A 16,601-nucleotide genomic window follows, 5' to 3' on the forward strand; every position below is an offset into this window, starting at 1 on the left:
TCTCGAGGGAGGCCCTAACATCATGTCAAGAAAAACTATTCGACATTCAAGCAGTATCTATCATACCTCGTCTTGAACTCATGCACGGTCATAGCACCCACAACAGACTCTGGCAGCTTATTCCACTCATTCACCACTCTCCAAGTAAAACACCTAGTTCTAACACTCCTGCTAACCACATTCTTGCCCAGCTTCCATGTATAGCCCCTAGTCCTCTCACCACCACCGGTCCTGTTCTCAAAAATATCTTCTGGATTAATCTTATAGAAACCCTTCAGTAATTTGAATGTCTCAATCATATCACCCCTTTTCTGTCTATCGACCAATTTTTGCAACCCACAAATCTTCAACCTGTTCTCATAAAGTTCATTCCACAGACCTGCTATCATCTTGGTCACTTGTCTCTGGATCCTCTCCACCTCCTCCCCATCAAGAAGAAACCCTGGATCCCATATCTGGGCACAGTAGTCTAGATGGGGTCTTATCAAGGCTCGATATAGAGGAACAATAACTTGTTTGTCTCTGCTTATTAAAGTATTTTTCAGAAGCCAAGAGATTTGATGAGCTGATTTAGCCACTTTTGCAATGTGCCCCCAAACTTCAATTCCCTATCCACCAACACCCCCAAATCCCTGGCCTCATCAATCTCCTGGAGTACAGTTTCACCAATGTGATATACTGCTGCTAATCTTTTCACCCCAAAATGCATAACCTTACACTTCACCACATTAAATTGACATCCATTTTCCCTTGCCCAGTCCTCCAAACTATCCAAATCGTTCAGCAAAATTTTGACATCCTGTGCACTAACAATTGCTCTACCCAACTTTGCATCATCAGCAAATAAGTGAACACTCCTCTCAGATCTTTTCTTATATCATTGATGAACAAATTGAAAAGTAGTGGTCCAATAACAGAACTCTGCGGCACACCACTAGTCACAAGCCGTCTTTTGGACTCAACTCCTGAATAAACCACTCTCTGGTATCTCTCCATCAACCACCCTCCTATCCATCTCACCAACCCTATATCCATCCCCATCTGCTCCAGTTTACTGATTAAAGTTCCATGTGGTTCCAAAGGCCTTGGCAAGGTCCAGTAGAATCACTGTAAACCCATTACCCTTATGCAGTTCAGCCGTCATTGTGTTATAAAATGTGAGCAAGTTACTGAGGCATGATCTACCCTTCACAAAACCATGTTGCCCCCCCCCCATACAATATCCCATTTTCATCTATCCAATCCTGTATTCTTTTCTTGACTAATTTCTCCAAGACCTTGACAATGATCCTGATATGCTAATTGTTCGGTAATTTACTGTCAAGGTACTGACAATTCTTTAGCCGCTTCACGTACGACATGAGCTGGTATACCACCCAATCCCACAGATGTATTGACATTGATGTTTTGCAATAGGCTACTCACCTCCACTTCATTAACCACAATTCTCATATACTCTATTGGTTCATTCATTTCTGCAATGTCACCACCTAGATGATATATTCTAGCAAAGTGCTCGCTCAGTAACTCAACTATATCAACTGATTCGGTTGATATAGAGATTTACCTCCCTACCATCGGCATCCTTTAAAATCATTCTGCCATATACATTTTTTCTTTTACTTGCAACATATCGAAAAAACTGTTTAGGATTCTCTTTAGCCTGCATGGCCAATGTTCTTTCGTAATCCTTTTTTGCTTTTCTTACCACACTCGTTACCCTTCTGGCCTGTGCTTTATACCGTTCATGTGCTTGCCGGTCACCTTTCTCCTTAAATTCCCTTCATAGTTGTTTCTTTTTTTGCAGCTCAAGCTTAATGGTGTTATTCATCCATTTAACCCCTACTTGATTTATTATTCGGACTCTAGGTATACAGTCAGCCAGTGTTTCATGCAAATACTTCTTAACCGCCTCCCATGCACTATCAACTTCTAGCCCTTGCAGTTGTACATGCATGGCACTGAACCAATCAAACTCCTAAGCTTGTCATACTCAGCCCGATAATTCCACATGTACCCTGTCTTAATTGTAAATTCCACACCTTTAGCCACCTCCCAAGTCAAGACCCTATGATCACTCTCACCAATTGGTGGCAATATGGTCAATATTAGTTACAGCCAAATCCTCAGATGCAATAACTAGGTCAAGCACTCTCTGACCCCTAGTACTTTCCATTACATGCTGTCACAGATAGTTATCCCTTAATAACCGTATAAATCCAATACCTTCCTCCCGCATATCCTCTCCTCACTCCAATCAATGCTACCATAGTTGAAATCTCCTATAATAATTACCCTCCTTCCACTCATTTCTTCTATTTGCTTGTGCATACTATCTCCACCATCTTTTCCATCACCTGGTCTATAGCAGCACCCAATTGTATATTTTGTTCTGCTAGCCACAATCTCACACCAAATGGCCTCAAATGTGCTCTTTTCTCTATCCTGCAATTCAACTTTTATTCTCCTTGGCTGCAGCTCATCAGCTATCATCAACAATACTCCTTCCCCCATTTTATTCTCCCTGTCATTCTTGAACACGCTATACCCATCACATTCAATCCCACTAGCTATATCATCTACAGTCAGCCATGTTTCACTAATGCCAATAACCTGTGGTCTAGAAGTGCCAACCAGGGCCAAAAATTCTTCCTTCTTGTTCCTAACACTCCTAGTTAGTGTACATGAATTGCAGACCCCCCCATTAAGCCCTACCTTGATGCCTTATAGTAACTATCCCATTCTGATTTGTTGTCCTTATTTGATTTGCTCGGGCATAGTATATTCATTCATACACTCAACTGCCTCCCTAAGGTCTGCATATCTACTCCATCCCCTTAATAAATTTAGTCCCCCTGATTTTGCACATCCACTTCATTCAACAACACTTTTTCAAGTCTCCTTACACCGAATCCATTCAAATGCAAACCATCCATCTTATATAGATCCTTACGCCCATTGAACTCACTCCACACCACTCGTCATGCATAAACCCACACAAAGTCATTTGCAATTATGGCCCTCCTTCTAAACACTTCACCGTTGTACCATGGCAAAAGACTAATCACCCTAACTCTCTCACTCTTTTCTTTTGCTACTTCAAACAATTCATTCAGGTCCTCTATCATTTCCATTTTATCTCCTTTCAAATCATTCGTATACCTGCCACAACTAACTATCATTTCTTTCACCCTTTCCTTTTGCTCTCTAATAGACTCACTTACGTCCTTGATGGTCGCACCAGGTTGGTACGATTTTGTCAAACCCTCTACTAACACATCTCGTACTAGCGAATCTCCATATAGCACTCACTCCATACTCCATTTTGTTTACGTTCACAAACATACTCTTATTTTTCCTATCATACTTTTTATTATTGGCTGGTACACTCGGTAGACATTTGTGCATACGCTCTAGCTGCCATTTTGTTCTATGTATCGCTCTGCTCAACAATGCAATATCACTCATTGCATCTATCTCATCTTTTTTATTAACTGTTAAACCATTAATTTCCTCTGTATTAATACTATCATTCACGCCGTCACTGTTCTCAGGTACAACCTTGCAATTTCTTATCATATCACTATTATCTTCATTCTGAAATTTGACAAAACCATCACACTCACGACCTGAAATACACGTTAATTACTCATTTTCCTTACATTTTCTACACACATTCACTCCATTATCATCATCTAACCATACTCCAACCGCTCTCCGTAAAGCGTACATTTCGCAGGTAGTACACTGAATAAACTCCTTTATATTACAGTTATTGAACAAAAATGCGAACTATTATTACTAGCCGCCATTTTCCTTTTTTTACGGGAGCCATGTGCTTGCTTCTATCATATTTTATCAAATTAATAGTTGAAACACCAAAACACACAAACAAACACACTAAGATATGCAAAGCAAACTAAACTATGTGACATTCAAGCAAAATTGTCAATGATAACTTAAAATAACGCTTATCTTATCAGGAGCTCTCAACAAACACTACAGACCACGAATCCCTCTAGCAGCGACTCCCCAATCAATCAATCATTAAGTTATGATGATTGAAATCAGGTTTTCATCCTGGTATGCAGATAGCCTGCTATGTCTATAAATGAACTTTCCTATTATATCACCAATTGTATATTAAGTTCTTGTACGATGCCAAGAAACTTGCATGTTTTGGCACCATAAAGGCTACTTACTACTTAGCTAAGGGAAAGAGGATAATGATGAGCTGTTTATCACTGTCTCTCCTCTTCATAAGTGAGGCCACTAATTAGACAGTTGACAAAATGTATAGCAGCTATCCATCACTCATATGTATGTTAGTGAGACTCCCAATATTAGGAGACTAGTGATCAGTCCCTTAGTCATTCTCCTCTCTGTGGTCTATCAATTACAAAGATGACTATGACTCTGCCAATGTAATCCTATCATATAGGATAGGATTATCTATTGGTTAATTTACTTCAATACTGATGTCTTGGAAACTGATAGTTTCAAATGTAATTTTTTTTTTTTTTAAAGTTCAGTTATGCTTCATGAAATATCTAATTTATAATGAATTAGATATTTAATACATTATGAATTATTTCAAATGACATTACTTTCAGCTATAATAACATTTCAAAAATCAAACATTAATAATCCTGGATTTTCACTGTCTTAAATTTCACATGTTTCTAGTTATTTTATCTATTCCTAAGAATAGAAGAACAGAACTAGAATCTTTTTTTTTTTCTTTTCTGTGTTCTTTATATATTGTCATCTGTATCATGTTGAATGTCTGTATCATGTTTTATGTTGAAAGTTTATTAATCAAGTGAAAAATAAACTTTCAACATCTTTCTCTAAATCCAGAGTAATTTAATAAAAAAAGGTGGCACACCTTTTGGCAACTCCTATAGGTAAAGATGACCTTGCTATTGCTTCTGCTTGGTATCTCCACACTGGGCCTAGCTCCCACTGAAGAGACCTCAATAAAGGTTGAAATTAGTCTGGGTGGTGGCCAATCCCTTAATGCATATCTGCAAGGAGATGTATTTTGCAGTATGAGAGATACCGGAATAGGAGTGATGGTATCTTGGTCCACTTTTGCTACGAGTTGCACCACCTTACCAGTACAACACCATATTCAGTCCTGAAGATATTTTCAGATGCAAACTTTGTTTGCTCACACTTGGATAAAGGATTAAACTAAATTTATTATAGTCTAACCAAGTGAAAAATAAACTTTCAACATGGCCATGGATGTTTGTGATTATGAAAATACTAGTGGTGGGGAGCAGTAGATGGCATTGGTGTAGTTGCAGTTCCTTGCAGTTGGTGGATTGAGTGGTGGAGACAGAGAGTTGTAGAATAGGTGCCCTTCCTCAATGAGTTTTTGGACACCCTGGAGGTGTCAAGTAATAATAATAATAATTGATTTCTGAAATATTTACACAATTACAATAATCATCTTTAGTGACATTCAACTTGTAATTTTTACAAAATTCAACACTAAGTGCTGCATATGTGATTCATTTTCTACATTGTATTTCAATTAAAAATTTTGATAATAATATTTTTTTGCTTCTGTATTTACAACATGTGTTCTTCTAATATTAACAATGAAGATTACATGGATTTTTTTGAATAATGGATAATAATAATAATAGTATAATAATGTCACAGATAAATTACATACATATGATTATTACAGGTGATTATTACATACTTTTTTTTGGATGTTTACACTTTATGTATAAAATAACAATTTTTGTATTTTCATCGTACAGAGTATTTACAATTAATGCATATTACACTTGATACTCTGTACATTATACTGTAAGCAGTTAAGGCATATTATTTCTTTTCAATGTTTTTTCCCTTTGGATACAAATTCATATACTTTATATATATCTATATATCTATATATATCTGTATCTTCATTATTATTATACGCCATACTGATTGTTTTGTTGCATAATTTACAGTCTTTGATTATGAGGATTACGTGTTGATGAGTGAGGTGGATTAATCCCACCTACTTTGAAGCTATATCAAATAATAATTGTATTTGTTTTTTTGCAGGAACTTTACAAATATTTACTAATCCACAATAAGGGATACTATAACTCTGTTCTTATTTCAGAGCCAAATGTATAGAAACTTAGAGAATTTCAAACTAGAGAGCTTATGAGAATACAATCCTTGGCATGAGAGTTGCACTGGCTTGTAGTAGTTAAAAGATATGAGCTCTACCCAGAAGCCTATATGTTCACCATTCACTAGTGCACTGATCAGGTTTCACTGGCCGGACAGCTGTCTTGAACTGTTGGTTCTCATCAGAGATCACAAAGAAACATTAAGACAGCAAAATCCTCTCTGGTCTAGCAAGTTTGATGGTCTTTTTTCAAAACTATTTTTCTATACCTTCAACTATGAAATAAGGACAGATTTATAATATCTCCAGTTTCTATTAATATATAATGAAATGAAGCCTTTTTTAAGATTTTTTTCAATAATTACTGTTCTACAATTTTTAACTGCTATATGAATATGGATTTATAATAATGCAAATATCTTTAATTAATTTTTATAGAAATGTCTAAACTATATTATTGATTTATTTGATTTTATTGTATTAAACTATATTATTGATTCATATAATTTTAACCTTAAGGGTCAAAGCTGTATAACCGAGAGGAGACCTCCACATAGCCTTTAAAAGAATGCAGAGAACTGACCAGGGCTTCTAACCTAATGTCCAATCCTCACCTTCTCGTGGTGCACCCTGTTGGGTATCTACTTAGATACTGAACGAACAAGGAAGGGCTGGCAATTTGGGATTTAGCCGACCAAATTGTATTCTTATTGGTTAAACCAAAATAAAAAAATGATGGTATAACAGGACAAACTTTCATGATGGCTGGGGCATCGCCCGGTTAAACAAGGCCCCCGTTGTTTTCGAGAGGGAACCAGGGCAAACAGTGAAAAGTCAGCTACTGGAACAAATCTGAAAACACACCATAATTCAACATCGCCAGAGTTAAAGATCGGTACTATCAACATAAGAAGCCTGAATGGCAAAGAAATGGAGCTAGCTGAGGAATTAGATAAGTACCAGATCAACATAATAGGGGTGACTGAAACAAAAAAAGACAAAAACTGGTGAGATCTTTCTGAGCAATAAATACAAAATGTTATATTCAGGCAATGACAATCAAGGAAAAGAAGGAATAGCCATAGTATTCAACACAAAATACGAGGCTAATCTTCTTGAATGGCAGTCAGTTTCAAGTAGAGTAATGTGGGCATATATGAGAATGGGGGAACTGGACAATGAAACTTATTTTTGCCTATGGTCCCACAGAAGGTTCTACTAAAGTAGAAGTGGAGGAATTTTTTGATGCTTTAGAAAAAGCAACTGACACAATGAAAAAAGAAAAGTTGGTCCTTGTTGGGGATCTAAATAGCAGAGTAGGAAATGATTGTGAGACATACAAAAATATTTTGGGAAAATTTGGAGAAAAGAGCAAAGCTAATAATAATGGCAAATATCTGTTGGATTTCTGCTCAGGATGAGCTGGTTATTACTAACACCATGATCCAACATAAAAATGTGCACAAATTCACATGGAGAGAAGAGGCAAGGAATAAGAAAAGTCTCATTGCCTATGTTATTGTTGATAGTGATGTTTTCTCCCTGGTGCAGGGAGAAAACATCACTATCAACAATAACATATTCTCTCAAATCAACACTATCAACAATAACTTTTCTCCCAAAGTGTACAGAGGATTTGAAATTGGAAGTGATCAGTATTTAGTTTTGAGAAGGATAAAATTGAATTTCATATTGAAAAGAATAACATGAAAGAAAGTTTTAAAGCCAATAAAAGTTGAGCAGCTCTCGGATGTGAACTGTAGACTAAAATACACAAAGATTATTGAAGAAAAAATGAAAGAGTTTGAGAACAAGAACCATACCTTTGAGATATTCAGCGGCAAGACTTGAAGAAAGCCCTGATTGATTAAGCAAAAGAGGCATGTGGTGAAGTTGTCTGCGAGGATAGAAAAATTAGAACTCCATGGTGGACAAAGGAAGTTAAAGAGGCAGTGAAGGAAAAGAAGAGAACATATCAAAAGTTCCTGGCAAATAAGTCAGCTTGTGCTCTTAGAGAATACAGAGACAAATGCAAGAATGCTAAACACTGTGTAAAACTAGCTAAACAAAAGTCATGGGAGGACTTTGGCAAGAATATGGAACATAAGTATGAAGTAATTACTTTTAAAAACTGCTAAATGAAACAAGCAGTGATGACAGCACAGTGGTAAAAAACACTGACCAGGCATGCAGCTCATGAATACATATCCATATTTGAAGTAGAAAAAGCCACCAAAGGCTTGAAATGTGGAAAGGCAGCAGGAGTAGGAGTAGATTATATTCGACCAGAAATGCTGAAGTATGGTGGTATAAGAATCTTATAGTGGCTGCACTGCATAGTTCAGAAAGCCTGGACAGAGGGACAAATTCCCGATGATTGGAATAGAGCTCTCATAGTACCCATATATAAAAAGGGAAATAAAACTGAATGTGAGAATTACAGAGGTATTTCCCTACTGAGTGTTCCTGGCAAGATCTATGCAAGTATACTTGAGAAATGGTTAAGAAGAATTGTGGAAGAAAAGCTTGGTGAAGAACAAGCTGGATTCAGGCCAAATAGAGGCTGTCAGGATCAGATCTTCACTTTACGACAAATAGTTCGAGAAAGCATGGGAATATAACAAAGATCTGTATTTAACCTTTGTCGATTTGGAAAAGAAATATGACAAGGTGCCAAGAGAGAAGCTATTCAATACACTACAGTTATATGGTGTCAATGGAGCATTATATCAAGCAATATACTTAGTCATTATTCGAGTTGTAAGTCAGCAGTTAGAATTGATGGAAGTACAGGAAGATGGTTTAATCTTAAATCTGGTGTGAGACAAGGATGTACATTATCCCCTCTGTTAATCATTATGTATATGGATCACATTATGAAGGAAAGTGGTATTAAACATGATATCAAAATTAGAGATGTTAATGTCAGCTCTTTGCTTTATGCGGATGATGTTATACTTCTAAATAATTCCGCTACAAGTCTGCAAGATTCTCTGACTAAATTGAATAGCTGTTGTAATAGATATGGTATGAAGGTCAGCAATAAAAAGACAAAGACAATGAAAATAGGCAGAATCACTGAAAATGTCAACTGTGTTGTGAATGGAAAACCTGTGGAACAAGTAAAACATTTCAGCTACTTAGGCACGATTTTTATTGAAGATGGTAAATTCAATATAGAAATAGACAACAGAATCAGCAAAGCTGGTATGGTGGGAAGTCAATTGAATAAATTCATATGGAATAAGAGAGAAATTAGTCGGAACACTAAATTAGCTGTATACAAGACAGTGTTCAAACCAGTTTTAACTTATGGATCTGAGAGCTGGGTCAGAAGTAAAACACTTGACCAAAGACTAGAGACCGCAGATATGAGAGTCCTGAGAAAGATTATAGGCGTGAACAGATGGCATCAATGGCAATATCATATTAAAAATGAGGATATTAGGAAAGAACTTGACATTGTCAGCATCCAGGAATGCATTAGCGAAGCTAATCTCAGGTGGTATGGTCATTTAAACAGAATGGGCGAAGAAAGATTAGCAAAACAAGTGTTCTCTGCCAGGTTGGCAGCAAAACGACCCAGAGGAAGACCAAGATATAGGTGGATTGATACGGTACAAAGTGCCTTAGACAATAGAAATATAAGATCTGATAATGTTGGAGTCTTGACAAGTAACAGACTGATTTGGAGGAAAATTGTAGATAGGAAGTTAGTAATGATGTAAATTTTTCATGTAGTACTATCATATCCTGTACACCCCTTGAGGGTACATGGCAGGAATTTGATGATGATAATTTGATGATAATTTTAACCTTTCCATATGACGATGTAACATCAGCAAAATGATGAAAGAGAATTATTATGAAACAGCTTATTTCTGCATATATTACCATATTAAATTCAACTAAAGAAAAATTGGTACCTCTGTCATTATTGTTTTTCTTAATTATTTTATTTTACAGCCTGTTGAATCAGTTATAATTAAATGCCATTCAATTCATTTTATTGGAAAATTATGTTTATAATCACTCTGGCATTACTGGTTCCATAAATGTGCAGGTATTTTGGACAAGTAATATTAATGTAAGTGTGTGAGAGAGAGAGAGAGAGAGAAAATGGGAGGGGTAGATTTCTTTCATTTTAAATTTGAGCTTTATGACAGTTAAGTTACAAAAAGTGCATAAGTGAAAGAAAAAATCCAAAGTACTTACCAGAAAAATGACAATGGAAACAAATTTTGGCCAAAACATGAGAGAATTCAAACTCTACACCATCGAGGTTAAGACAACTCTTTTCAATAAGTTCTCCACTTGTCAACAGCTCAGCAAATGTATCCCTGTAATACAATATTTTTGAAAAGTAATTTGAAACATTCAAAATTTATAAAGTATAATCATAAAATAATAGAATGCAATTTTTTAAACATAAGCTCATCATGTCGACTACTAAATATCATAATGAACAAACTTTCATTAATTCTCCATTCATGAATAATCTGAGATTTTACCAATAATGCTTGAAAAGAGCATTTTTTTTCATATGGATCTATTAGTCTCATTGCAAAATGAAAGAGAAAGCCATTTGGCTTAACCCAGTGTGTCAGGGTTACATAGAATCAATGCTGAGAGCGCCAAGACAACAAGGTAAACAACATTATGTCTATTGCTTGTATGTGTGGAAAAAACAAACACCTAGGAGAAAATCTGTCTCAGAGCACTTAACTATTTCTTCAGGGTACCATTATACAGTACCACAATGGCTGGAATTGCAGTAAGAAAGATGCACAATGCTATAATAAAACATTAGTAACAATGAGCTATGGAAAATTAGTCATCATCATTAAATTCCTAACATGGGCCCTCTGGTGTACAGGATATTATGATAGTACTACATGAAAAGTTACATCATTACTAACTTCTGATCAAAAATTTTCCCCCAAACTGATCTGTTAACTATCAAGACTGCATCCAATATTATCCTATCTTATTTTTATCTTCTAAAGGCACTTTTTACTGTATCAATCTACCTAGTTCTTGCTCTTTCTCTGGCTGTTTTCCCTGCCAGCCTGGCAAAGAACACTTTTTTTTTTTTTTACTAATCTTTCCTCTTCCAATCTACTTAAGTAATCATCCACCTGAGAATTAGCTCTGTTAACACATTCCTGAATGCTAACAATGTGTACTTCTTTCATAATATCCTCATTTTTAATAAGATGTCTTCAATGATGCCATTTGTTCACTCCCCGTAATCTTTCAGAGAACTCTCATATATGTAGCAGTCTTTGGTCAAGTGTTTTATTCCTAACCCAGCTGTCAGATGCATATGTTAAAAATTGTTTGAACACTGTATTGTATCCAGCTAATTTAATATTTCGACTAATTTCTCTCTTATTCTATATACATTTATTTGGCTGACTTCATACCATATTAATTCTGTTAACTCTGTTGTCTATTTCCATCTTTGCTAAAAATTGTGCCTACATAGATGAAATGTTTTACTTGTTCTGGTTCACCATCCAAGATGCAGTTGATATTTTCCATGTTTCTGCCGAATTTCATCGTCTGTCTTCTTATTGCTAACTTTCACACCAAATTTATCCTAATTGCTTTTCAATTTAGTCAGAGAATGCTATACACTTGTACTGGATTTAATTAGAAGTATAACATCATTTGCATACAGTAAAGAATGCAAATTGGAGATTAATATCTCCAATGATGAATAAAAGTGGAGATAAGCTACAGTCTTGTCTCACATCTCTTAACATGAAACCATCTTCCTGTACCTCCTTCAATTCAAAATGCTGATTACAACTAAAATATAGACTAAGTATTGCTTGATATAATGCTCCATTGACACCATACAACTGTAGCGTTTTGAACAGCTTTTCTCTTGCCACATTTGCCATATGTCTTTTCCAAATCTACAAAACTTAAATACAGATCCTTGTTATATTCCCATGATTTCTCAACTGTCTTAAAAGAAAAAATCTGATCTGGTCCTGAATCCAGCTTGTTCTTCAAAAGCGTCACCTCCACAATTCTCCTTAGCCATTTCTCAAGTATACATTTGCATAAATCTTACCAGGAACACTCAGTAAGGCAATACCTCTGTAATTCGCACATTTTTTATTTCCTTTTTTATAACTGGATACTATGAGAGCTCTACTCTAATCACCCAGAATTCAACCATCTGCCCAGGACAGTACAGCCACTGTAAAACTTTTATGCCTCCACATTTGAGGATTTTGGTTGAATATCATCTATTCCAGCTGCCTTTCTACATATCAGATTTTTGATAGCTTTTGTTTTTACTTCAAGTATTGATGTGTATTCCTGATTACTTACCTGTTGAGTGTTTTCTACCACCATGCAGTCACTGCATGTTTCATGTAGCAGTCTTTCAAAATAATCAAAGTAATGGCCTGGTTGGACGAGTGGTTAGCATACACTCTAGCTAAAAGGCAGTGGATTCGAATCCTGCCATGGGCAAGGATATTTGTGACTGTCTGTGAAAATACTAGTGGTAGTAGGTAGTAGATGGCATTGGAGTAGATGATGTGGTTTGCTATAGTTGGTGGATTGAGTGGTGGAGACAGTTTTAGAATAGGTGCTATATACTAGAAACGTGATCTTGTCATGTGTATTCTAGTACTGATCAAAGGCATGTTGTCCCAAAATCATTGATAATGCTAAATGCTTGTTGATTTATTTGATTTTATTGTCATCATCATCAAATTCCTGCCATGTACCCTCAAGGGGTGTACAGGATATGATAGTACTACATGAAAACTTTACATCATTACTAACATCCTATCTACAATTTTCCTCCAAATCAGTCTGTTACTTGTCAAGACTCCAACATCACCAGATCTTATATTTCTATCGTCTAAGGCACTTTGTACCGTATCAATCTACCTATATCTGGGTCTTCCTCTAGGTCGTTTTCCTGCCAACTTGGCAGAGAACACTTGTTTTGCTAATCTTTCCTCACCCATTCTGCTTAAGTGACCATACCACCTGAGATTAGTTCTGCTAACGCATTCCTGGATGCTGACAATTCAAGTTCTTTCCTAATATTCTCGTTTTTAATATGATATTTCCATTGACCATCTGTTCACGCCTCTAATCTTTCTCAGCGGTCTCTAGTCTTTGGTCAAGTGTTTTACTACTGACCCAGCTCTCAGATCCATAAGTTAAAACTGGTTTGAACACTGTCTTGTATACAGCTAATTTAGTGTTCCGACTAATTTCTCTCTTATTCCATATAAATTTATTCAATTGACTTCCTACCATACTTTGCTTTATACGGACAAAGTATAACATCATCCGCATAAAGCAAAGAGCTGACATTAACATCTCCAATTTTGATGTCATATTTAATACCACTTTCCTTCATAATGTGATCCATATAGATAATGAATAATAGAGGGGATAATATACATCCTTGTCTCACACCAGATTTAACATTAAACTATCTTCCTGTACTTCCTTCAATTCTAACTGCTGACTTACAACTGAAATAAAGACTAAGTATTGCTTGATATAATGCCCCCATTGACACCATATAACTGTAGCATATTGAATAGCTTCTCTCTTGGCACCTTGTCATATACCTTTTCCAAATCGATAAAACTTAAATACAGATCTTTGTTATATTCCCATGATTTCTCCACTATTTGTCATAAAGTGAAGATCTGATCCTGACAGCCTCTATTTGACCTGAATCCAGCTTGTTGTTCACCAAGCTTTTCTTCCACAATTCTTCTCAACCGTTTCTCAAGTATACTTGCATATATTTTACCAGGAACACTCAATAGGGATATACCTCTGTAATTCTCACACTCAGTTTTATTTCCCTTTTTATATATAGGTACTATGATAGCTCTACTCCAATCATTGGGAATTCGTCCCTCTGTCCAGGCATTCTGAACAATGCAATGCAGCCACTGCAAGACTTTTATACCACCATACTTCAGCATTTCTGGTCGAATATCATCTACTTCTGCTGCCTTTCCACATTTCTAGCCTTTGATGGCTTTTTCTACTTCAAGTATGGATATGTGTTCCTGACTGCATGCCTGGTGAGTGTTTATTTATCGCTGTGCTGTCATCTCTGCTTGTTTCATTTAGCAAAATTTCAAAGTAATTATTCCATACTTCAAGGATATCTTTTTCTCCTGTTTTCATTTCATCTTTATCATCTCTAACTCCTTTTACAGCACTCTTTCCTCCATTCTTAAGCTTCTTCAACAACCTCCAGAATATTTCGCCACCTTCTTGATATTTATTTTCTATATTCTTGCCAAAGTACTCCCATGACTTTTGTTTAACTAGTTTTACACAGTGTTTAGCTTTCTTACATTTGTCTCTGTATTCTCTAAGAGCACAAGCTGACTTATTTGTCAGGAACTTTTGATATGCTTTCTTCTTTTCCTTCACTGCCTCTTATTATGGAGTTCTAATTTTTCTATCCTTGCAGACAACTTCACCACGTCTCTCTAGCTGAATCAATCAGGGTTTTCTTCAAGGCTTGCCACCGAATCTCCAAGGTTTGGTTCCTGTTCTCAAACTCTTTCATTTTTCTTCAATAATCTGTGTATTTTAATCTACAGTTCGCATCTGAGAGCTGCTCAACTTTTATTCGCTTTTATTGTATTACTGTGTTATTGAATCATATAATTTTAATCTTTCCATATGAGGTTCCATGTCTGGAAACCCATATGTAAACATGGCTGGTTCGGACTCGTGGGTTTGTAAAGATGAATTTTAGTATTTGTGGCAATGAAATTGAATTTATAGATATTAGGCTTTTATGGAACTGAAAATCTTTGTGATTTCTTTTCACTGTGTCAGCTAGAGGATTGATGTGGGAACCAAGGTACTAATATTTCCTTCTATTCTGTTCTTTAGGACTTTAGTTTTACATAAATTATCTAAGTGGTTTGGGGCAATTTAAATGTTAGAGTGAATCAGTACATTTCCATCAGAAAAGTAGAGACTATTTATGTGTGTTTGTCTTGCTAAATCTCCAAGAGTTATTCAATAACCAATTCCTGTGAGTCTGAATATGTAGGCAAGAATAATAATAAACAGATATGAAGCCAAAGTGTCTCCCTGCTCCAGTGGAGATGAGATAGCTTTCAGTCATCTCTCCATTAATCATTACTGTTGCATGGTAATTCCTGTATGGTTCTACTATTGCTTTGATTATTTTAAAGGTATGCTATAATATCTGAGTATTTGGAACATCCTTTGTTCTGTCTCTTAACTGAATACGAGGCTTTTGAAAAATGTACAAAGTTTAAGATTAAAGCAACATTATTATCTCTTGCTCCTTCGCAAACTTCTAAGGCAGTGGACGTGTCAACAGTATTTGGTTTTTCAAGAAACCTGCTTGATTTTGGGGAAAAAAAAAAAAAAATGGTGTCACACACAATTCAATTGGATTTAGGACCATTCTATTATAGCTTTTCAGCATGGTAAGAGGTGTGATTCCTCTGCAGTTTTTTTAAGGTAATGGTATTATTAGATGTTATCTTTATTATGCTAGAGCTGTATTACAGATATTGAGTAGTTGTTTCCAAAGCTCTTTTTCTCCATGTTTAATAGCTGCTGTTATACCATCCAAATCCAGGTGTCACAATCAACAGCTTTCTTCATTCATTGCTGGATGAATGCTTCTCCATGCTCCTTCCATTTTGGCCAATTTTATGTACCTCTCCATCATAAATGTCCATTACATCTTGTTATCTCATAAGCCCATCTCACTGCTGATCTACCTGGTTTTCAATAACCAATTCTTGGTGTCTACTGTGCTGCACTCCATTTGTTGTCAGACATTCTCATCACATGTCCTGCCTAGCATCATTTGTTGCCCTTTATTATTAATGCAATGTCCATTACCTCAGTTTCCTTCCTTATCCAAGTATTATTCTTTTTATCTAACCATGTTATTCCCAAAATGGCTCTTTCCAAGTATGTGTTGTGTTCAGTTTCACTAGGTATTTTCCAGTTAGACTCCAGTTATTTGTAGTCAATCCAGGTTTCACAGGTCACTATTGGAAGTACACACTGATTGTAGACTTCCCATTTAGGCAGTCTGGTAAATTGCTTTTAATATATATATAGTATATATGTATGTATGTATGTATGTATGTATGTATAATGGTTAAAATTTTTCCATACTGCTGTTATTCTAGCTGAAATTTCATTATCAAGTTTATGGTTGTTTGTAATGATTTTTCCTAGATATTTGATGAACTCACTATTTCAAACTGTTTTTGATTTATTTCAATTTGTTTTCATTCTGGAATATTTTCACCATATATTTTCCTATACAAATTAGCATTTTAAATATACTAAAAAGTGTTAAACATGCAATTAACACACAAAAATACTGTGTAGGATATGGTGTAGTTGATAGTGGATTGTGCAATATTGCATAGAATAGTGA

The 16,601-nt window shown here is 35.7% G+C and overlaps 1 protein-coding gene across 3 annotated transcripts in view; it reads right to left on the reverse strand.

Moving 5' to 3' along the window:
* The window catches only part of g (adaptor-related protein complex 3, delta 1 subunit-like garnet), a 563,264-nt gene that overhangs the window by 20,321 nt on the left and 526,342 nt on the right, over positions 1-16,601 (reverse strand). For all 3 annotated transcript variants that reach the window (XM_090410782.1, XM_090410781.1, XM_090410783.1), the window contains one exon: positions 10,361-10,485. In XM_090410782.1, coding sequence (XP_090266908.1) covers positions 10,361-10,485 — 125 coding nt within the window. The remainder of the gene's footprint in view (positions 1-10,360; positions 10,486-16,601) is intronic.

This window comes from Typopeltis vanoorti, chromosome 20 (genome assembly GCF_054136105.1).
Source record: "Typopeltis vanoorti isolate ZY-2024b chromosome 20, IOZ_Tvanoo_1.0, whole genome shotgun sequence".
Lineage (NCBI taxonomy): Eukaryota > Metazoa > Arthropoda > Arachnida > Uropygi > Thelyphonidae > Typopeltis > Typopeltis vanoorti.